General features: G+C 56.8%; 7 protein-coding genes across 7 annotated transcripts; 4 read left to right on the top strand and 3 right to left on the bottom strand.

Annotated features, from left to right (window-relative positions):
* Nucleotides 1-2434: 2434 nt before the first annotated feature.
* MNT1 (Glycolipid 2-alpha-mannosyltransferase 1) lies at nucleotides 2435-3996 on the top strand (the record flags this gene model as incomplete). The annotated part of the gene is made up of 4 exons (XM_053177867.1): nucleotides 2435-2485; nucleotides 2630-3532; nucleotides 3586-3874; nucleotides 3929-3996. 4 exons carry the CDS (start codon nucleotides 2435-2437, stop codon nucleotides 3994-3996), a joined length of 1311 nt encoding a protein of 436 aa, XP_053038176.1.
* A 390-nt stretch (nucleotides 3997-4386) lies between these two features.
* Nucleotides 4387-4990, bottom strand: COL26b_005009 (uncharacterized protein; the record flags this gene model as incomplete). The annotated part of the gene is made up of 2 exons (XM_053177866.1): nucleotides 4387-4758; nucleotides 4829-4990. 2 exons carry the CDS (start codon nucleotides 4988-4990, stop codon nucleotides 4387-4389), a joined length of 534 nt encoding a protein of 177 aa, XP_053038175.1.
* An 833-nt stretch (nucleotides 4991-5823) lies between these two features.
* On the top strand, nucleotides 5824-7292 carry COL26b_005008 (uncharacterized protein; the record flags this gene model as incomplete). Its single annotated transcript, XM_053177865.1, has 3 exons — nucleotides 5824-5936; nucleotides 6012-6872; nucleotides 6926-7292. 3 exons carry the CDS (start codon nucleotides 5824-5826, stop codon nucleotides 7290-7292), a joined length of 1341 nt encoding a protein of 446 aa, XP_053038174.1.
* Nucleotides 7293-11862: 4570 nt separating this feature from the next.
* PKC1 (Serine/threonine kinase) lies at nucleotides 11863-15600 on the top strand (the record flags this gene model as incomplete). Its single annotated transcript, XM_053177864.1, has 6 exons — nucleotides 11863-12322; nucleotides 12372-12638; nucleotides 12699-14781; nucleotides 14830-15031; nucleotides 15084-15432; nucleotides 15539-15600. The coding sequence occupies 6 exons, from the start codon at nucleotides 11863-11865 to the stop codon at nucleotides 15598-15600; spliced, it is 3423 nt and encodes a 1140-aa protein (XP_053038173.1).
* Nucleotides 15601-16093: 493 nt separating this feature from the next.
* On the bottom strand, nucleotides 16094-17417 carry COL26b_005006 (uncharacterized protein; the record flags this gene model as incomplete). Its single annotated transcript, XM_053177863.1, has 2 exons — nucleotides 16094-17191; nucleotides 17277-17417. 2 exons carry the CDS (start codon nucleotides 17415-17417, stop codon nucleotides 16094-16096), a joined length of 1239 nt encoding a protein of 412 aa, XP_053038172.1.
* A 1110-nt stretch (nucleotides 17418-18527) lies between these two features.
* On the top strand, nucleotides 18528-19370 carry COL26b_005005 (uncharacterized protein; the record flags this gene model as incomplete). Its single annotated transcript, XM_053177862.1, has 2 exons — nucleotides 18528-19161; nucleotides 19231-19370. 2 exons carry the CDS (start codon nucleotides 18528-18530, stop codon nucleotides 19368-19370), a joined length of 774 nt encoding a protein of 257 aa, XP_053038171.1.
* A 395-nt stretch (nucleotides 19371-19765) lies between these two features.
* COL26b_005004 (uncharacterized protein) lies at nucleotides 19766-21339 on the bottom strand (the record flags this gene model as incomplete). Its single annotated transcript, XM_053177861.1, has 2 exons — nucleotides 19766-20864; nucleotides 20921-21339. The coding sequence occupies 2 exons, from the start codon at nucleotides 21337-21339 to the stop codon at nucleotides 19766-19768; spliced, it is 1518 nt and encodes a 505-aa protein (XP_053038170.1).
* Between the last annotated feature and the right edge of the window lie 628 nt (nucleotides 21340-21967).

Here is a 21967-nt window from a genome sequence, read left to right as displayed (position 1 = left end):
GCTGAAGACCTCCGTGGCTGGAAACTGGAAATAACAATAGCTCAGCTACCCCCAAGCAGGTATCGCGGAACCGATACTCTGGGCATGACAAAGCTAAGACAACGGCCGCTGGATACCTTCATTTCAGATCAATCGCGCAACTGTTTACTTGGCTATTTCCGTCAACTTTTTCTGGCGACTTTGATGCCGCTGTGCTATCGATGGCCTGATTTTGTTCAAGCTGTGCCCTCAGGCGTCCTCTGGACGAAGATTTCCTTCTGCGGGCGACTACAACACGCAACAGTCGACACTCCGAACAGCCGAGAAACGGGTGCCAGCATTCGTCATTGTCGGATTTGAGTGCCGCAAACGTCTGCTTGTCAGGACGCAACGTCTGATTGGGATGTTCATCGCGAGACGAGTCATATTTCCGGCGAGTTTGCTTCTACTCGTGGCAAGAGTATGTTGCCTGGAGATTGACAGGTTCATCCCGTTGAGATGCTGGAGACACAAGAATAGCTGACTGGCACACACACAGAACTACTAGACAGCAGGGCTGCGTTCCAGAACCTGCCCTGTACCAGATAAGGTACTTGGTTACAGATTTGACGCCGTCGGCATGAAAGCACGATCACTCAAGCGCCCAGTGCCAAGTGAGATGGTGTCTTGATCTCGGACTGTCCGCCGTCAACAGCGCATCGTGTGCGCTGTAGTTGATGATTGTGCTGCTGAGCCTCGTGATGACTGTGGGAAAAAGCATTAACTGCTGGTTCCATGTGGACTGATGCTCTGCTATTCTATGCTTGCAGCACAGTTATCGTTTGCGGCTTCACTCGGCTCTGTCTACGGAAGGAAAAGTCGTTGACGATCAGCATCTTGGCTTTGGATTCAATACGAACCAAAGGCCCTAAAATGAGTTGGGGCAGCCAATTTGGGGTTGTCGAAATGTGTCCCGTTGCTAGAAAGAGCCAAGAGGCAAGGACCAGATTCCACGATGTGACACTATCGGGAGGTACTTGTTGTCTCTGACGATGGAGAGACCAGCATCCCCGGGGACTTTACAATGGTAATGTATCTTCACTAAACACGAGGCCGCTAGATCTGCCAGGGGCAACGAGAGTTTGAGTAGGTGTACAGATGTACATATTTTTAATATGCTATCTGTAGGTCTGAGAAGGCAGCGCAGGGGGGACAGAACGAGGAACAGAAGGCCAAACGAGAGCTGATATTCTCACAGGGCGGTGGCCTCTTCTAGCCAAGTCTCATGTCGGGTGGTATGGGAGCTTCCCACCCCCATCATCCCGTCGCACGGCTTGCACGGGCAAGCAAGGTCGATGGCACGGAGAAATTCCCATCGACTGGTTCTCGGTTCGCAAGGGAAGGCCCCTGGGCCTGATGTGCCTGAATACAGCTGGGCTGAGGCGGTGGCCATCGATTCTCACAGTGGCCACATTCCCTGTTCCGATCATGGCCCGCGGAGCAACCCAAGCCAGAGGGAACGGGTACGCGGCAGCTGCTGCGGCGAAGAGGAGCGTGTAGCAGGTACACAGCTGTCAGAGGAACGCGACGCCCAGAGCCCACTTCAGACCCCTGTGTTGAATGAGGTACTCGAGACTTTTCTTGAATACTTGCTACGGATGCCGGTACTGTCACCACCTCATGTCATTGTCAGTCCTCAGCATTGAACATGGTCTTCGGATGGACGCCGTAGGACGGATGAAGAGTCCTGGCCACAAGGCAGTTGATGTGAGTGATGCATGCTGGCCTCGCGTCCTCGAGGCACCTAGCGGAGGAACATGTTCATGTCAGCGTGTTGACTTGAGTTGTTGAGTTGAGCTTGTAGCTGCTTGCGCCATGGTGCTCCATCTCTGTCTTGGCTGAGTCTAATTCTGCCCGTCAGTATCCGTACTCTGGACCATCAGCAACAGCAGCAGCAGTTCAGCTACCTACCTGAAAGGGTGCGGGACATTGTACTCCTTGCAGAAGCATGTCTCTCGTCCGGTGTATCTGAGTCCTGCGGCAGGGCACTTTTTGAGTTGCGTAGCCCCGGGTTCAGGCCAGTTCAGCAATTGTTGCCCCACCCCCTTTAATCGACGTCGCGGGACTTCCTCCACTAGCGTTAGGTTCCCTTTTTCGGGGCAGACGCACTGCGTACGCTGCTGCATTCGTACCACTGCACCCTGTGGGAGTCTGCGAGGTCCCTAGAAGTCCATGCCACAGTTTGCTAAAGTGCTGCTGCGTGCTGAGGTGCTCCAGCTGGCCCGAGCCAGTCAGTCCATCGCTCTGAACATTTTCCTGGACGTGTCTGTGTATTCGTATCCCTTCCTGCATCTCCCTCCCTCTCTTTTTTTATCCAACCTCGTTCACCTCGAGGAAGTGCGCTTTTGTTCGATTCTTCTCCAGCTCTTATTCACCTACACGGGATCCCATCGTCGACCTGGTAAAATCGGTCAAGATGGCGACCGGCTCCGCACGTTATGTGCGATACATTCTTTTCGCCGCCTTCGTAAGTGACGCCTCGCCGCCTCCTGCCAGCGCATCTTGTGGTCGCGCCCTCTCTTGGCCTCCGGTCATGTTCCCAGACAACACCAAAATCACTTATCCATCCATCAAAATCCATCCATCAGGGTTCTAATTGTCTGTCTCCTAGGGTCTCGCCGTCTTCTACTTCATCTCCCACTCCAGCTACGAGGGTGTGAGGCTCGAGAATGGCAGCTTCAAGTCCCCGGGACAGGGCGCTGCACCTGGTCAGCAAGGAGAACAAGGTCAGCAAAGCCAGCCGGGCCAGGCGAAGGAACCTGAACACGCCGCGAGCAAGCCCCCAGCCAACGTGCTCAAGGCTGGCGAGAAGTACGACCCCAAGCAGTGGCCCATGGCCATGACCCCGAACGAGCCCGGCTGGGACGACCTCAACAGCGGCATCGCCCCTGGTCCCCGCATGAACGCGACCTTCGTCACCCTCGCCCGTAACTCTGATATCTGGGACATTGCCCGTTCCATTCGCCAGGTTGAGGACCGCTTCAACCGCCGCTACAACTACGATTGGGTCTTCCTGAACGACAAGCCTTTCGATGCCACCTTCAAGAAGGTCACTTCCTCCCTTGTGTCCGGCAAGACTATCTACGGCGAGATTCCCAAGGAGCACTGGTCTTTCCCCGAGCACATTGACCAGGAGAAGGCACGCAAGGTTCGCGAGGACATGGCCCAGCGCAAGATCATCTACGGTGACTCGGTCAGCTACCGTCACATGTGCCGTTTCGAGTCTGGATTCTTCTTCCGCCAGCCCGCCATGATGAACTACGACTACTACTGGCGTGTCGAGCCCTCCATTGAGCTTTTCTGCGACATCCACTACGACCCGTTCCGCTTCATGAAGGAGAACAACAAGAAGTACAGCTTCGTCCTGAGTCTGTACGAGTACGTCGAGACCATCCCCACCCTTTGGGACAGCACCAAGAAGTTCATGAAGAACCACCCCGAGCACATTGCCGAGGGCAACTCCATGAGCTTCCTGAGTGACGACGGTGGTGACTCCTACAACCACTGCCATTTCGTAAGCTTGCTCCGCTCTCCCATTTGCTGACCACCTAACTAACGGCCAATCAGTGGTCCAACTTCGAGGTCGGCGACCTTAACTGGCTTCGTTCCAAGGCCTACATCGACTACTTCGAGTCCCTTGACCAGGACGGTGGTTTCTTCTACGAGCGATGGGGTGATGCGCCCGTGCACTCTATTGCCGCCGGTCTCATGCTGCCCAAGGAGCAAATCCACTTCTTCAACGACATTGCGTACTACCACGTCCCCTTCACCCACTGCCCGACCGGCGAGAAGGTCCGCCTCGACAGACGCTGCCACTGCAACCCCAAGGACAACTTTGACTGGAAGGGTTACTCTTGTAAGTTGGCTGTTTTCCAAATCTGTCCAAGCACATTTAGCTAACCACGTCCAGGTACGAGCCGTTTCTTCGAGACCAACGGCATGGAGAAGCCCGAGGGTTACGAGAACCAGCAAGATTAAGATCGTAAAAGCGGGTATGGCAAAATGTAGCTTGTATTAACAATTTCACTGGGGTGGCTTTTGGGTTTGCCACGATTCAATTTCACCTGCATCGACGAGAGACAATGGGCAGGCTTTGGGGCACTAAACGTGGAGCGGCGTCAAAGGGTTTCGTCTGGCTTGGACACTATGTGTGCTCTGTAGATATTTGCAAATGACAAGCGACGTCTGGAGAATACCCAGCCAGATTTTCAAATTTGACTTTGTGGTATTTTTGTACATCATATTGTGGTACATCTTGGTGTCGATTCACACACCGTTATCGTAATTCCATGGCTTTGGTCATGTTCTTGCAACCCGTGACTTCCTGCCATCAACCTCCGTCCATCCGTCTCCGCCTCACGTACCCGTCTAGCCGACAGTAGCCTTCTTGGGCTTCATGGTTCCGTACTTGGAACGAGAGGTGGTTCGGCTACCAACACCACCGAGATCGAGAGCGCCACGGACAAGGTGGTATCGCACACCGGGACAATCCTGACTGCGGCCACCGCGGACGAGAACGACACTGTGCTGCTGGATGTTGTGACCCTCGCCGGGGATATATGCGGTAATGTGACGACCGTTGGAGAGGCGAACACGAGCGGTCTTTCGCTGGCCGGAGTTGGGCTTCTTCGGGCGGACAATACCGACTCTGAGGCATACGCCCTTCATGGCGGGAGCGTTCATCTCGGACAGGGCAGGGGAGACGGTGTGGCGAGCGCGCTTGCCCTTCTTGTGGCAGCCCTGGTGATAATTTGTTAGCAAATTTTCGTCATCTAGCAATATGCCGGGGTTCGCGAGAGGGAAGACGAACTCGCAGCACCTGGTTGACGGTGGCATTCTGGATGGGGGTCGAGGAGAAAGAGCGGATCATAGGCGTCGTCTTCGGCATCGATGTGAGAAATGAGGCGGCGCGGGGGAAAGTCGCTGGCCTCATCGCCGGGGCGAAGAGAGACCTGAGGAGTGTGCTGGCCATGGCGGGCAACTGCGTATCGAACTGGCGGCACCCAATTGCTGTCTTCCCAACCGAAGCTCGTCGCGATGCGCCTATGTCGCCCTGGCTCAACCGCCGCTGGGAATTTTCCTGCTTAGCTAATACTCTCCGGAGACTCTAGTCCAGTTTGGGAACCTGAGGCACAAAGTCCACCGGCGCTCCGTCCCCCGGACCCACCCCTTCGGCCATCTTGACCCGCCCTTTGCACCGAACGCGGACCGGATTCCACCTCGTCTGGATCACATGCCTCCGCCCATGTCCAATCCCAAACGCGCTTTGGGGAAGATCCTGACGTAAGCCGCCGCCAAAATGTGGGTGAACCCCGGCTTTTCAGACGTTTGCTGCGCCGTCGGCTCTCCCCAGGGGCCCTTGGCCCCCAGCCTGGGGGGGCAAGCTCCCCGCTGCGGGATGGATATCCTCGGCTGAAGCGGGCGCTGTGTCTGTTCGCCAACCGCCAGGTGCCGTGGCTGCGAATGGCTTTGAGGTTCACGGCCTAGTCGGTACCCATCTTTGACTCTATTTTCCACTCGCCCCCCCTTCCCCTTTGGCTTATTTGGTTTCCCAAATTTGCTTACTCTCTATCGCCTCATCTCAGGTTCACCGTTCGGCGCCAATTGACCAATACAAGTCCGGGCGCTCTCTCTCTACGCATCACCACCGCACGGTCACCGACGGAGCATAAGTACCAGAGCACCTCCGGCGATCTTACGATCACCCGCCCTCTCGAGAGTTTTCGATTTTTCTTTCTTTCTTCTGGACTTGCCGTTGCTGGGGCAATTTGTAGTTCGCCTTTTCTCTACAGTCTCTCTGTAATCATGTCGTCGATTGCAAGGGCTCTGCGCCCTGCCATGAGGGGAAGCCGTGGTGTTGCCGCGCTGGCGAGGGCGAGGAACTGCACTCCAGGCCGGACATTCTCGCCACTCCAGCAGTAAGTCGTCGATATAGATCACCATGAAAGAAACATATCTTGCGGGGCAATGGACTGACAGAAACACTCCTGTAGAACCATCAGACCTCTCTCCACCACGCAGCGCCGCCGTAAGGCCGACCACCTCGACATCACCGACATCCCCCCGACGCCTATCACCCACCTCTCCGAGGTCGAGGCCGCCATGGCCGAGACCGTCAGCAAGTTCGCCAACGACGTGATCGCGCCCAAGGTCCGCGAGATGGACGAGGCCGAGAACATGGACCCGACCATCGTCGAGCAGCTCTTCGAGCAGGGCCTGATGGGCGTCGAGATCCCCGAGGAGTTTGGCGGCGCGGGCATGAACTTCACCAGCGCCATCATCGGCATCGAGGAGCTCGCGCGCGTCGACCCTAGCGTCAGCGTCATGGTCGATGTCCACAACACCCTCGTCAACACCGCCATCATCAAGTGGGGCAGCAGCCAGCTGCAGAAGCGCTTCCTGCCCAAGCTCGCCACCAACACCGTCGGCAGCTTCTGCCTCAGCGAGCCCGTCAGCGGCTCCGACGCGTTCGCGCTCGCGACCAAGGCCACCGAGACGGAGAGCGGGTACAAGATTAACGGCTCCAAGATGTGGATCACCAACTCCATGGAGGCTGACTTCTTCATCGTCTTTGCGAACCTGGACCCTGCCAAGGGTTACAAGGGTATCACCGCTTTCATTGTCGAGAAGGACACCAAGGGCTTCTCGATTGCGAAGAAGGAGAAGAAGCTCGGTATCAGGGCCAGCAGCACCTGCGTCATCAACTTTGACGACGTCGAGATCCCCAAGGAGAACCTCCTCGGCGAAAAGGGCCACGGATACAAGTATGCTATCGGGCTCCTGAACGAGGGTCGTATTGGTATCGCCGCTCAGATGACGGGCCTGGCTCTCGGCTCCTGGGAGAACGCCGTCAAGTAAGTTTCCCGCCAACTTCTGCCCGCCAGTGACTCCATACTTACACCGTCAGGTACGTCTGGAACGACCGCAAGCAGTTCGGCCAGCTCGTCGGCGAGTTCCAGGGCATGCAGCACCAGATCGCGCAGTCGTACACCGAGATCGCTGCGGCGCGCGCCCTGGTGTACAACGCCGCCCGCAAGAAGGAGGCCGGCGAGAACTTCGTCATGGACGCTGCCATGGCCAAGCTGTACGCGTCCCAGGTCGCGCAGCGCGTGTCCGGTCTCGCGATCGAGTGGATGGGTGGCATGGGCTTCGTCCGTGACGGGCCCGCCGAGAAGTTCTGGCGTGACAGCAAGATCGGCGCCATCTACGAGGGCACGAGCAACATCCAACTCAACACTATTGCCAAGCTGCTGCAGAAGGATTACACTTCTTAAAGGGATTTTGATGGTGCCATGGCGACGTTTGGGCTTGTAGGTTATTAGACGGTAGTTAAAAGCGACACGATTCGGTATTGGGTGTCGATTGCTTCTTAAATCATATCCTGTTAGCTCATTGAGTCTTTAGACAACTTGTGTGTATGTGATTCCGTGTCGATGTTCTTGGTGGGTTAACCATATGTGCAGGTTGGGTTGCCCGATTCACAATCGGGGTTTGGCTCATGAAATGACATGTGCAATGATGAGATAGGAGGCAGCAATAACTATGGTGAACGTTTGACAGCGCCACTTGGTATTGTTATGTTCACTGGAGCAAAGTTCAAGACACCAGGTCTGGGAGGGGAATGCACTTGGACGGCTTCGATAACATGCTATATAAATAAGTGGAATCATGAGAGAAAATAAAGAAGAGGAAGTGACAAGATGATAGCCGGGCTGGTGGGTTTAACCCCGGATCCCCAGGTGGTTAACACTGGTTGCAGTAAAGTATTTGAACTCTCCCGAGTTTAAAACGTATGGATCGTGTAAGCTAATATTTTATGGTTGGAGAGATATGATGTGGTTAATTTGGCGGATAGCAGATCAAACATCAGAGGCTACAGAAGCACGTCAAAAACCTTGTTTATTTGGTCGTCAGTATGTTCAGAATGTTTTGATCAATGAAGAACGAGGCATATATTGGTGGAATGCCAAACAGCGATCAAAAAGACACATGCTTATTCGCATGTACATCTTGGTCATCCGTAGGACATGGCGAGACGCGTGCGTTCTCAGCCCAGGCTCGATAACACTAGACGAAAGCCATGCCACAACTCACGCCCAGACAAGGCTCTCTAGTTGATTGTTGACCGAAAATTTTCAGTGATGTTTGGGAGGCAAGATCGATCAATGCTGCAAAAACACGTTATCACCAACAAACTTCAGCACGCGAGATCTCAGATCAAACACTGATCTCAAGCCACCCTTCCAAAAGTAGGACGACCTCAATACAAGCCCATGAAAGTCGACGCTTTTTCATCCCGACTGTCCGGGTGGCTTAGACGTTGACCGCTCGACGGGACGCACTGCCGGCATAAGCTCGACGACGTACATGCGTCCCGTTGCGGAACGTACATCAGATCAGATCGAAAAAAGTGCACACACAGACCACATCGCCGAATTTCTAGGGAAACGTTGCGAAGCAGGACTTTTATGCGATGGCAGATGAGCCGGCCGCGATATGATCAGCTGCGTCGTATGTTGAAGCTATAAAAAGGATACAATGTGATCGATGCCTGGTTCAGCTATGCGTGCACGTCGCGAGAGCGAGAGGATGATGAACGGCTTGGGCCGCAACTATGAGGCGCGATGACGGAATCACTTTGCTTTCTCCGACGGCAAGGTAGCCATCCCACGTTGGCGTCGAGTTCCGCGGGTTGCAAATAAGGGAAGACAAGAAGCAAGCCCGGGTTTGGTTGGGGTTGGGCGGGCCGGCGGTGGAGGGGAGGACCATGGACGGCGACGGGTGGGGTCGAAACGGTTCCGCGACGACGCTGGGCTCTTTTTGGGAGCGGTCGTCAACTGGACTGGCCCTTTTTGCTGAGGCGCGGTTACGCTGTGATTTGTTCCTGCTGGTGAGCTCGAGAGCATGAATGGAGCCATGTTCAAACACTCGGGCCAGGCATTGAACCGCAGGTTGTCATTGTTTGGGCTGAAGTGGCCGGCGATCTTTGGCTGTGGTGAGGGCTAGGTTTGTTTCAAGTAAACGTTACACAGCTGGGCATGAACAGAACAACGAGTGCGGTCAATAGATGCTCTCGTGTTGTTGTCCGGCACAGCTGAAGATGGCTTAGTCGATGGCACATGTCGTTTAGCGTCCACTCTGGGCTCCCGAAGAGGGCAGGTAGGTAGCTTCGCTGGTAAAAAAGCTCGTATTCTAAACGCGTGGTTTGTGTTCGTTTGTGACGGAGCGGGAGTCCATAGGGCGGGATCTGGGGAGGAGTCGCCGTCGGTGTGGCGCGGAAAGGCCGGCCGGCAGCTGCTGGGGCGGGGGGCACGTTTTAGTGAGACCTTTTCGTCGGCAGTGCAGGTGTTAGCCGGGGATGACGGACGGCGAACGACAATCACGAGGGGAAGAGTGGAAGCTGTGGCGCTGTGGCGGCCTTTTAGAACGGTTGGGGAGGGAGTCGTGGTGTTGAGTGACCATCTGGCAGATGCAACGGCACGGACGATGCTGAGCAAGATAAGAGACATTGAACAGAGAGGGTAAACGGCTTTGACATGTGCGGTTCCGTGGGATGGGTCGGGTTCTTGAAATGAAGGCCGGCCGGTTCACAGGCGGCCGTTGCAGAGTGACGGCGCATGGTGACGGCGAGTACGACGGAGGGATTGCGATTGGTAGAGGCGCTACGGCGGTAGGGAAGCAGCTAGACGGGAGGAACGGGAAACTTAGGGCTGCAGCAGGAGCAGCATCATCAGATCATAGAGAGAGTTGTAGGTGGGTGAATCGAGTGATGGTGCACACAGCAGAAAGCAGCTCCAACGAGGATTGGCCATACTTAAACTGGGTCTCTGAAAACGCCCCGAACATAACCTAGGTAGAGGCAGAAGCTGTCTGGCTGGCAGCTGGGCAGTGGGCACTGGAGCTGGGCTGCAAGCTTCGGTTGTTGTGGTGAATCTGGTTTGTTTGTGGTGGTGAGTGCGAATGTGATGAGGAGGGTGAGAGAGGGCCGGACGGACGAGTGAGGTGTGATGAAGGCGCTATTGGTGGGTAGGTAGGCTGCACGAGGTGGGATCAGTTGGTTTCCGTCCAGTCATATTCGCCAGTACCCAGAGAGAGGTGTCCGTTCTCAAGACAAGGTACCGGGTTGATGTTTCTTTGGGGTTGAGAGCAGCAGTTTCGGCGGAGGTAGCTGTCCGCGAGAAGGGGATCTGTAACTTGTCATACCTGAGATGCGAGAGCTTCAGGAGCAGCCTGTGTGCCTGTCCATCGTGTACGGGAAACTCATTGCTATGCAGTACTGCAAAGCTGGTTTTAAATCCCGTCTGGCTTTGTTCACAGGATGATTGGCGTGGGCAGTGAGTCTTCTTCACCGTGGTGAAACAGCGCAAAAAGTCCTAGCTAGGATTTGGTCGCCCCACGTCCGGCGCAGGACTTTTTTATTTTTTCCGCCGTGGGTTTCTGCAAGGCGCCGCCACAATTGATTGATTTGATTGAGCGGCGGCCAAACGAACGAGTGAGACAGGGACCAGCGACGGGAACAAGGCGAATGAATGAACGAGGAGCCTGGAGGGGCCTGGGACCTCGTCTCCAGCTGGGGTTGAGCCTTGGTGCCCTATGGATACGAATACAGGCTGTCTGCGTGTATGTCTACGCGGTGAAGATTGGGGGAGAATGCCTGATGTGTTGATGTGCAGTACCCGCTACCAATGCTTCCAGGGCACGAGTTGGGCATCACCAGGTCCCCATGTGGAAGCAGATGGAAAGTGATGTCGGGTGTCTGTAGTTGGCGGTCTGATGCGATGCATGCACGAAATACCTTGCAGAAGAAAGAAAGGAAGGAAAAATCTGTCGGTATTGCTGAATGCTCTGCAGCAGCCTGCTCCCACATGCTAATGAGGTGATATCACACTGGATAGGTAGTAGGACAGAAGACCAGCGCGTCCAAAAAAGGCGGTAGTAATTGAAATAATCGTCCGAATCATGGGTTAGCTCGCCTGCCATCTTCACATCGAGTTACAGAGTTGCTTCGTCCGCCCGGGCGCTTTCGTAACACCCCTCCATTTCGCCGTCGTCCCCCTCCAGAGTCTTCGGTACGTACTCTCTGGCATTAAAGGACTGATACGTCAGAGGTACATGGTCTTTGCAGTGTTCCCCGCCAAAACAGCAGGAGGACCAAGTCACTATTCGTACCCCTCCTCATGCCCAAGGCAGTAGGACCTCACCAGCCCAGCACGTCCTCCACCATCCACCACCAGCGAGCGACCCCTCCCGACCTGGGAACAACCCCCCCCGTCGTGTGTCCTGCTCCAAAACCCACTGACGACATCTTTTAACCAACCCATCCCGCCTGCGAAAAACAACACCACTCCTCAGGGCCGGTCGCACCCAACCGAATCTCTGTCGTGATAGTCCACAAACACCGACCTCCGACAGACCGATCTCGACGTCCAGGTCGTGCCAAACCCGCCAGGCCTGCCCGAGCCTTAACTGAGGTGCCCCCCCTCCCCTCCCCGACGCCGAACCCCCGGTATCCATAACAGAACATCTGCACCTCCACCTCCAGAGCCAGACCTGGCCTTATCCCCTCAGCCTTAGACAGCTGCTTCGTCTCGTGCTGCCGTCGCCGCGTCGTACCTATTGCTACCATACCTACGCTGCCGCACATTCTTCGCCCCGGGCGAATGACTACAGCTCTAGCATCAGTAGCACCACCATCATCATCACTTCTCCCGACGGTCGCCACCTCGCGCCGCCGCATCTTCACCCCAACAATCCATACCCCCGACACACACCACACCAACACCACCACAGCACACCACATATCTCTTCCCCCGCGCGTGGAGTCGCGCACCCCCACCGCCCAACATGAACGAAGAAGACGCCATCCAGAACATCCTCAAGAAGATTGAGCGCGAAAAGGCGCTGCTTAATGCCGCCAATGCTATGCGTGCGCAGACAAACAACGAGGCCGTCCGATCTCGACTCGACTCGCAGATGCGCGATGGCCGACGAAACCTGCAGTTCTTCGAGGAGAAGCTCCGCGAGGCTCAGATGCGTCGCGGTATGGACGGCATGTCCCTCGGATCTCCCTCCGACAGACCTCTCAGCGGCGATGTCGAGGACGCGCCCCCTCCCCCGCCAAAGGATGCCTCTGGGCAGTGGGCAGACCGTAGCGGCTACGGCCAAGGCAACGCAGTTTCTGGCGGCAACGTCCAGTTCAGCCAAATCGGCGGCCACTCCGACCTGATGCCTCCCCGCCATCCTTACGCCCCTCCCGGCCCGTCGTCTTCTATCCCGAAGCCGCGTCCTAACTTTACAAAGCTCGGTTCGTCTGCGCCGACACTGTCCTAAACTTCGCCGCTGACCCTCTCTAGACCTCATCAAATATGATACCCCCTACCTCGGCCCCCGTATTCAGCTCATGCTGTCCCAGATCCAGTTCAAGCTTAATGTGGAGGAGCAGTACCTCAAGGGCGTTGAAAAGATGGTTCAGCTGTACGGAATGGAGGGCGACCGCAAAAGCAGAGCGGATGCGGCCGCTCGCAGGGTCGAGAGCAAGCAGAAGATTCTCTTGCTTAAGCAGGCCATGAAACGTTACGAGGAACTTCACATTGACATGGACACTGCTGATAGTCCCGACGGTATGTTGAAGCGGGCAAATGGTGCTGCCTACTGTATAGGTGACTAACACCGCTTCACAGATGACTCCATCAATATGCCTAACCTTCGAAAGCCCCTCAGTGGCCAGCTCACCATCCGCGTCGGACAGATCAAAGACGTCGACCACGCTAGTATGAGCCGCTTCTCTCGCGGTCCGGAGACTTTTATTGCCGTCAAGGTTGAGGACAACGTCGTTGCGCGCACGAGAGTCACCAGAACAGACAAGTGGGAGGCCGAGTACCACACGATTGACGTAGACAAGGCCAACGAGATCGAACTTACCGTCTACGACAAGCCCGCCGAGCATGCTATTCCCATTGGCATGCTTTGGGTACGAATTTCCGATATCGTAGAGGAAATGAGAAGGAAGAAGATCGAGGCCGAGATTACCAACTCTGGATGGGTTTCTGCCGATAGAATGGGAGCGCCGCCGCCTCAGTTCCCCATGAACCCCGGTCAGTCGCAGCAGTCGTTTGGAGCCGGCGCACCTCCACCATCGCCGGGTGCCCCGCAAGGAGGAGCCGCCCCTGGTCCGATGCCCATGCAGGCGATCCCCCAACAGCCCATCGACGGCTGGTTCAACCTCGAGCCGGCCGGCCAGATTCAACTCTCCCTGGGCTTCCTCAAGCAGAACAAGGACCGCCGCCCCCTCGACCTGCAGGGATTGGGCAGAAAGGGTGCCGTTCGTCAGCGCAAGGAGGAGGTGCACGAGATGTACGGTCACAAGTTCGTCCAGCACCAGTTCTACAACATCATGCGCTGCGCCCTTTGCGGAGACTTCCTCAAGTACTCGGCTGGCATGCAGTGCGAGGACTGCAAGTACACTTGCCACACCAAGTGCTACAGCAGCGTCGTTACCAAGTGCATTAGTAAGAGCAATGCTGAGACGGATCCGGACGAGGAGAAGATCAACCACCGCATCCCACACAGATTCCAGGCCTTCTCCAACATGACGGCCAACTGGTGCTGCCACTGTGGTTACATTCTGCCCTTTGGAAAGAAGAATTGCCGAAAATGCGCGGAATGTGGCCTTACTGCCCACTCTGCTTGTGTCCACCTTGTCCCTGACTTCTGCGGCATGTCGATGGCGGTGGCTAACCAGATTCTGGAGGGTATCAAGTCGACCCGCATGATCAACAAGAACAAGACTTCGTCCTCTCTCAGCGACCGCACGCTTAGGAAGCAGCCCACAAGCCCGACAAGCACTCTGAGCTCCCCGCCCCATAGTGCCACCCAGCCACCATACGCTCAAGGCTCCCCTGAGGCTACGGAGGCTGCCAAGATCATGTACCAACAGCAGTCTCCTCCTGGCCAAAGACCCCACCCCGACCGCACGTCCTCCAGCTCTGCCGCGGCGGCAGCGGCGACGGCTGCAATGAGCGGATCGATGGGCCAGCAGAAGCCTCAGTCGCAAGATTATGGACGCTATGGACCAAGTGGTGGGTATGGATCACCCCACGACCAAGGGCCGGAAGATCCCTACGGCCAACAGCGCAAGTACAACCCGGCGGACTACGCCAATGTCAACACCTACTCCCAGCAGCCTCCTGTGCAGCAACAACCTCAACGCCCTATTCAGCAGCAGCAGCAGCAACCGCCTCCTCAGCAGTACTCCCAACCGCCTCCTCAACAGCCGCAGCAGCAGCAGCAGATGTACCAGCAGCCGCCTCAGCAGCCCCCTGTCTCTTCGCCTAAGTTGCAAGAGGCACCGCAGCTGTCGCCTGTCACGCCCGGCGGAGTACCGAGCGCCGGACGCAAGCCGTTGCCTTCCGCCACCGACCCGGGCACTGGCCAGCGTATTGGCCTTGACCACTTCAACTTCCTTGCTGTGCTGGGTAAGGGTAACTTCGGAAAGGTCATGCTTGCGGAGACGAAGCGATCCAAGAGGCTGTATGCCATTAAGGTGCTGAAGAAGGAGTTCATTATTGAGAACGATGAAGTGGAAAGCATAAGGAGTGAGAAGCGAGTCTTCCTGATTGCTAACCGCGAGAGACATCCGTTCTTGACCAACCTTCACGCTTGTTTCCAGACCGAGACTCGTGTCTACTTCGTCATGGAGTACATTAGTGGTGGTGATCTCATGCTTCACATTCAGCGCGGCCAATTTGGCACCAAGCGAGCTCAGTATGTCAATCGCGTCTGTTCACATTGGATTTTGCTAACGATGCACAGGTTCTACGCTGCGGAAGTCTGCTTGGCACTCAAGTACTTCCACGAGAACGGTGTCATTTACCGTGACTTGAAGCTCGACAACATCCTGTTGACGTTGGACGGACACATCAAGATTGCCGACTACGGTCTTTGCAAGGAGGACATGTGGTTCGGTTCCACTACTAGCACGTTCTGTGGTACCCCTGAATTCATGGCTCCCGAGGTTTGTTTTTGCTTCGTTTGATTACAACATCTTCCTTGCTGACCCCGTCTAGATTCTGCTTGACAAGAAGTACGGCCGCGCTGTGGATTGGTGGGCATTTGGTGTCCTGATCTACCAGATGCTTCTTCAGCAGTCACCATTCCGTGGTGAGGATGAGGACGAGATTTATGATGCCATTCTGGCTGATGAGCCTCTGTACCCCATTCACATGCCTCGGGACTCCGTCTCCATCCTGCAGAAGCTCCTCACTCGTGAGCCCGACCAGCGCCTGGGCAGCGGCCCTACGGACGCTCAGGAGATCATGAACCAGCCGTTCTTTAGGAACATCAACTGGGATGACATCTACCACAAGCGTGTTGCGCCGCCTTTCATGCCTCAGATCAAGAGCGCCACAGATACCAGTAACTTCGATTCTGAGTTTACGAGCGTCACGCCCGTCTTGACCCCGGTCCAATCAGGCAAGTTTTCTATTCTTCTGCGCGAAGTGGTGCGACTAACAAAATGCAGTCCTCTCGCAAGCCATGCAAGAAGAATTCCGTGGCTTCTCTTACACCGCCGATTTTGACTGAAGAACCAAGAATGACGAAAAGCTGGAGCTGATGAGGTGACGGGATCACGTTGCCGACGTGAACAGAGGGGAAATACCAGCAGACATGGCCGAGCGTTCTAGGATACCCAGCGCCGTGTGCGCGCCAGGACCCGGCGACATCAGTCTATGTTTGCATAGAGACGCAGCGCGTCGCCAGGCAGTGACGACGAGGGCGCAGATGAGAAAACGAAGCGACGTGACGTGACGGGTGGACACAACATACGGAGAACAAAAGCAAAAGGTGTTCGTTCGCTACGTGAACATTGAAAGCGATTTGTCGGATTACGGTTAGACGTCTATATCTGTAAGGTATTGGACCCCAGCGCAGCTTGTTTAATAGACCCAGCCTTCAGTGGTTACACCTGAATGAAGAGCACCATGATTAGGTTTTTGTTGGGGTGTCGTGAGGTTGTCCTCGTGCTCTATATGGTATCATATTGTACAGTTTTATATACAACCCTAGGGAGGCGCGTCTATGTTCTACGCAGGAGGAGGAGCGCCAGACCGCCGGCGACTGTGGCACCCGCGGCAGCACCCTCGAGAGCGAGAATGGAAGCATCACGCATGCGCAAGTCGATACGGCGCTCCGAGTACAGATCCTCCAGCCGCGTCCTCCAAAACGTAGTGTCGGATAGTGTCCTCCATAGCGCGGGGTCGGACAAGTACTCTTTCCACGTCCTGGAGTCGGCCGTCTTCTTTTCCAGGCCCTCAAGGGCACCAGCCACCTCTCTATCGAGTTCGTCCTGCACCGCGGGCTCCTCGACCTTGGCGGCGATGACTTCCTCGCGAGCAAATGCGGGCTCGTCGACCGGCGCAGCCCCAATCGCAGGTGCGGCAGGCTCATCCCGCTGTTGCGCCAAGGACGCTCTCAGACTCGCCAGCTCGGCCGTCACGCCCTCCAACACGGTCTTCTCCTGCTCGACGACGCCGCGGACGAGGCGTTTCCTCTTCCACGGCTCGGCGACGAACTGCAGCACGAGGAAGAGGAGGACGTTGACGCCCATGAGGCCCCAGGTGCCCCAGGTGGAGGCGCGGCGGATGCGGTCGGACCAGATCTGCTCCTCGTGGTAGCGCTTGAGGATGCCTGCGTTGAGCTGCTGGCCGAGGGCCTGCTCGGCGTGTTCGGCGTCGGTGAGGGCCTCGGAGGCGGCGACGACCTCCTGCTCGAGCTCGTGGTCGGTGCGGTAGAGCTGGGTGAAGCGCTCGAGGTCGGAGGGCGACCAGGTCTCCTTGCGGGCGAGCAGGGTGGTGACCTCGCGCTGGGTGGTGGCGCGCTTGGCGTTGGTGGTCTTGTAGGTGTGGCGGGCGGTGCGGACTTGGTCCTGGGCGGCGGCGAGGCGGGCCTCGAGGAGGGTGTTTTGGTGCTTGATGGCCTCGATGGGGGCGTAGCCGGTGAGGGCGTTGAGGGTGGTGGAGGCGGTTAGGAGGCGGGTTTGGGCGGTGTCCATGAGGTGGGAGAGTTTCTCGAGGAAGGCGGGCGGGAGGGCGGTGTAGATTTTGGAGGCCACGTCGGGGAGGGGCTTGTGGGCTGCATTTTTGTCGTTGGAGGAGGAGGTTGAGGTTGAAGATGTCTTGGGGGTTGTTGCGTCGTCGGGAGGTGAAGCCGATGTGGAAGCTGTGGTGGAGCTAGAGCTCGGGTCTGCGCTCGGGGATGACGGGGAGCTTGGGTCGCTTGTTGGGGATGCTTGCTTTATTTCTTCCTTGGTCGCGGAGGAGCTCGGCGGGGGAGGAGGAGGAGGGAATGGCGGGATGGAGGAGTAGAGGCGTCGTGCCGGGAGGGTTGCGGCGGCGGGCCATCTTGCGAGGGCTGCGGTGGTGTGCAGGCCGATGCGGGCGTGGAGGAGCCGCGACGCCGGCCGGGCGATGGGGTGCATCTTTGCTCTCTCTCTCTCCCGGTCGTTATCGACTTGCAACCTCGTCCGAGGGACCCAATTGGCGGTGGTTTCGACGCCGAGTGGTGATTGTGGGAAGGGCCGAGCACGGGGGAGGGTCGGGACACCGGGCGACGGGACGACGGAGACAAAGTTTGGACGGTAGTGGTGGTGGTCGAGGTGGACGAGGTGGTGGTGGTGGTGCGGCGGCGGCGGGTTTCTGCCGGAGGACAGCTCAATTGGTGGGCCAGAGGGAAAGGTGTCTCACCGCCTGTCGGATTTGGTGGGAGGAGGTTGCTCGGGCCGGTGCCGGGGGCTAGCGGTTGGGGCCTGGAGAGAAGGGCGAAGAATGCCCGAGAGGGAGGGGCAGCGGCGGTACGTACACTGCGCAGAGAAGAAATTTACGGCACGTGTGGTGGGGGTCTGCTGCCACTGGGGGGCTGTCTTACGGCGGCTCTCAGGGGATAAGATCTTGGTGAGACCGCACTCCAGGGTCCTCCTCGTGGACTCGATACGGGGACGGAGGGGGGCCGATGTCGTCACTGGCGGGATGCTCTTTTTTTTTTTCCTTCGTCCGCCTTGACGGCGCCGGAGGCTGAGCCTTTTTTTGGACCCGACTTGGTTGGATGGATTGGCTCAACAGTACCTGGACAGGATTAACATGGGGGGTAGCAAACACACATGGAATAAGATGCATGGGTTTGTTGGCGGCAAAGGCTGCAGATAGAACAGAAAATTGATACCTAACAATTCCTTTTCCCATCCCAAGTTCGAAAACCGCATGTCCGGGCGGCTCCTTGGTATTGCCTCGTCCCATATATAAAGCCATTGATACATCTTTTTGTCTCTTGGACAACTTCTCTGACCCACTCTCTTGCTACTTTCAACCTCGACTACCTACCTTAGGCTGTCCATCCTGCGTGCCCCTCCCCCTCCTTTGATCTCACCTAGATCTCAAATCTCAATCTCACTCATCTACACTCTTTCTCACAACTATCACGCCTAAACTCACCAAAACCCCCAAACCACCGACAAGATGGGTTCCCAAGTCACCGACACGCCGGCCCTGGCCACGAACCCCAAGTTCATCTTCTTCACCGACTTCGACGGCACAATCACCCTCGAGGACTCCAACGACTACATGACGGACAACGTCGGCTTCGGCTACGAGAAGCGCCGCGACGGCAACCTCGCCGTGCTCGAGGGCCACAAGCACTTCCGCGACGCCTTCCGCGAGATGATGGAGAGCATCCCCCTGCCCTTCGACCAGTGCATCGACCTGCTCAAGAAGAACGTCAAGCTCGACCCTGTCTTCAAGGAGTTCTACTTCTGGGCAAAGGAGCAGAACATCCCCGTCGTCATCATCTCCGGTGGCATGCGCCCCATCATCCGCGCCCTGCTCATCCAGTGGCTCGGAGAGGAGGAGGTCGACGCCAACATCCAGATCGTGAGCAACCAGGTCGCGCCCCGCGAGGGCAAGAGCATCAATGAGCCGCACGGCTGGCAGATTGTCTACCACGACGACAGCATCCACGGCCACGACAAGTCGATTGAGCTGCGCAAGTACTCGTCCCTTCCCGACCGCCCCGTCATGTTCTACGCCGGCGACGGAGTCTCCGACCTGTCCGCCGCCCGCGAGACGGATCTGCTCTTTGCCAAGCGCGGCAAGGGTGAGTAATTCCTTTTTTCGCTGTCTTTGTCAACTGGACCCGGGACAAATTAAGCTAACCGAGACTCAGACCTCGTCTCGTGGTGCGAGAAGGAGAATGTCTCCTTCGTTACCTTCAACGACTTTTCCGACATTCTGGACACGGTCAAGCAGATTGTTGACGGCAAGGTCAGCGTCAAGGACGCTGCGCGCGGCCGCATTCACCACTAGAAAGATTTCTCTAGATGCCAGGTACCAATCATGTGGGATAGACATACAGCGGATATATGAGCTTGGGACGTTTCTTACGATAGAGATAGACATGAACGGCGCTGCCGTGGACGGCGTTAACAATGATATTTTGGTATTCGGGTTCCCCTTACCGCCACATATCGTCTCGTGATCCCTGATTCTATGAAATCTCTGATTGTATGAATTTTCGTTCGTCTTCTCATCAAAATGCAGATCGCCAACCAAACTCCGACCGATGTTCGATCCTCAGACCCAGTTTTACCACTTAGACATCCCAAACAGGGCATTCCGCCACGGCGGCTCATTTGTCCCGACGTTTGGGACGCAGACTCAACGACACGTATCCAGACACCTCATGCCATCATGGTACTGACCTACTCACTCCGCTTGCGGGCGTGCGGAATCCCGTACCAAGACGCCATCATCACGGCAAACAGACCGATGGCGATAGGGTGCAACACCCACGTCCCGGCAGCCTGAGCCAGAATACCCGTCGTGAACGGCGCCACTGCACCGCCAGAGCTGCCAAAAGCACTAATCACACCCATCCCGCTGACACGCTCCTGCCTCGTCATGCCTCTCATGAAGACCGCAGCCGCGCAGGGGTAGATGGGCCCCAGCAGCAGTCCGACGATGGCCACCGAGACCGCGGGGCCGACGACGTTGGGGACCCACCAGACCAACACCTGAAAAACCGCCGCGCCGACGATAGCGAGAACGACGAAGAGCTTCTCGCCGACGCGGTGGGCGGGGTGGGACAGCAGGAAGCGGCCGAGGGTGATGCCGGCCCAGAAGCCGGCCGTGACGTAGCCAACGGCGTCCGGGTCGCCGTTGCGCACGGCGATGAGGAAGGAGATGACCCAGCCCGAGATGGACACCTCGGCGCCCTGATAGGCGAAGATGAAGAGGGCGCCGAGGAGCACGATGCGCATCTTGAGGGCGGAGAACATGGCGAGCAGCTGGGTCGCCGAGGTGGTGTCTGCGTCTGATCTGGTCTGTTGCTGGGAGAGCGGCAGGTCCTTTTCGTAGTGCCAGAAGGACCAGGTTGCAAAGACGCCGTTGAAGGCGGCGAGGCCCAGAGTGATGAAGTAGTACGTGCTCCAGCTCGCGTGGGCGCGCGTGACGAGCGCGGTGGCCATCAGCGGCCCGATGGTGCCGCCCAGGCCGTAGGCGCCGTGGAGGAAGCCCAGGGCGGTGGTGGCGTTGCGGAGGGAGCCGCAGAAGACGTTGTTGATGGCGAGGTTGAGGGACATGCCGAAGCCGATCATGAAGAAGGAGACAATCACCACTGGGAACGGGGCGAGGACAAGGATGGGCACGTAGGCGAGGGTGATTAGGGACTGGGCGACGGCGAGGAGGCGGGCGCGGCCGAGCTTTGCGCGGAGGGACTCGAGAAAGACGGCGCCGAAGATGAAGCCGAAGGCGTTGCCTATGAAGATGAGGGACACGATGGCGTAGCCGATATTGTAATGCCTGTCTTTGTTAGCAGCTGTCGTAATGAACGTGAAGGATGGGTAGGGGTTGTGTACTTCTCCATGTACGGAATCAGAGCACCCGGAGCGCTGTCGTTGAGACCGTTGCCGAGATTGATGAGGCAGGCGGCTGCTAGACGGAAGCGGTTCATGTAGGGATCTGTGATGCTTGGGAGGGACTCGATGGCGACGGGAGTCGACGGGCGTGACATTTCAAGGTCGCTGCCCGAGGTCGTCGGTGTGCGGCATGGTGATTGGGCTCGGGAGGGTGCCGTGCTGCCCCTCGGGCTCTTTTTGCCTGCGTTTGCATTCTTGGTGTCGATACGCTGGAGCTCAATCGAGCCGTCCTCGCGATGAGGAGATCCCGGGTATGTTCGAGGAACAGCTTTGGCGGGCGCGGTGGGGAGGAGGGGAGGGTCGTTGTCTCGGTCGCGGGACTCAACCTCGACGAGAGTCTTGAACATGGCGGCCTCCATTGTGGAATGGAAAGACTAGACTTCTAGTCTATACAAATTCATGAAGATTATCTACTGAAAAAATGAGAAAGTCATGATAAAGGGAAATTGGTTGGGGCCAGTTGTCTTATATGAGCGAAGAATAGGTGGGATGTCAGCTGTGCTTAACAATTAAGCACCCCTCCATCCCACACAGATCATGCGAGAATGGGGAAAAGATAGAGTCACAGACATGTCACGATGGTGGTGGCGTCCGTGGATCTGATCCTTGACGTTTCTGGCTCGTCTGGCATGCGTCGTGTACCGAGAGGTAAGCGTTCGCACTATCTTGAGCGTATGGGCGGCAGGCGCATGCAGGGTTCACTGGGTGCAGATGGAGACCTCTTTCTCCACCGGGCGCGAGAGAACTCAAGAAAAATTTGAGAAGCATGTGGCTGTAGGGAGTGGCTGGCTAAGTCAGTCTAGCCTCTCACATCGTGAGTTGTGAAAGGATGGGCTTCTCGTCTAGTGGCTGCGTGATGCGGGGGAAGAACGGGCGAATTGCTGGAGCCAGAGGACGAGACGGTGTGAAAGCAATGGAAGACATGCAGACGTTGTCCGGGCAAGTTCCGGTTGGCAATCGACACGTCTGAGAGACGCCAGAGCTGTT

This window comes from Colletotrichum chrysophilum, assembly GCF_026319265.1.
Source record: "Colletotrichum chrysophilum strain AFK26 chromosome Unknown scaffold_32, whole genome shotgun sequence".
NCBI classification, from domain to species: Eukaryota; Fungi; Ascomycota; class Sordariomycetes; order Glomerellales; family Glomerellaceae; genus Colletotrichum; species Colletotrichum chrysophilum.
This window is presented reverse-complemented; position numbering and strand designations above follow the sequence as displayed.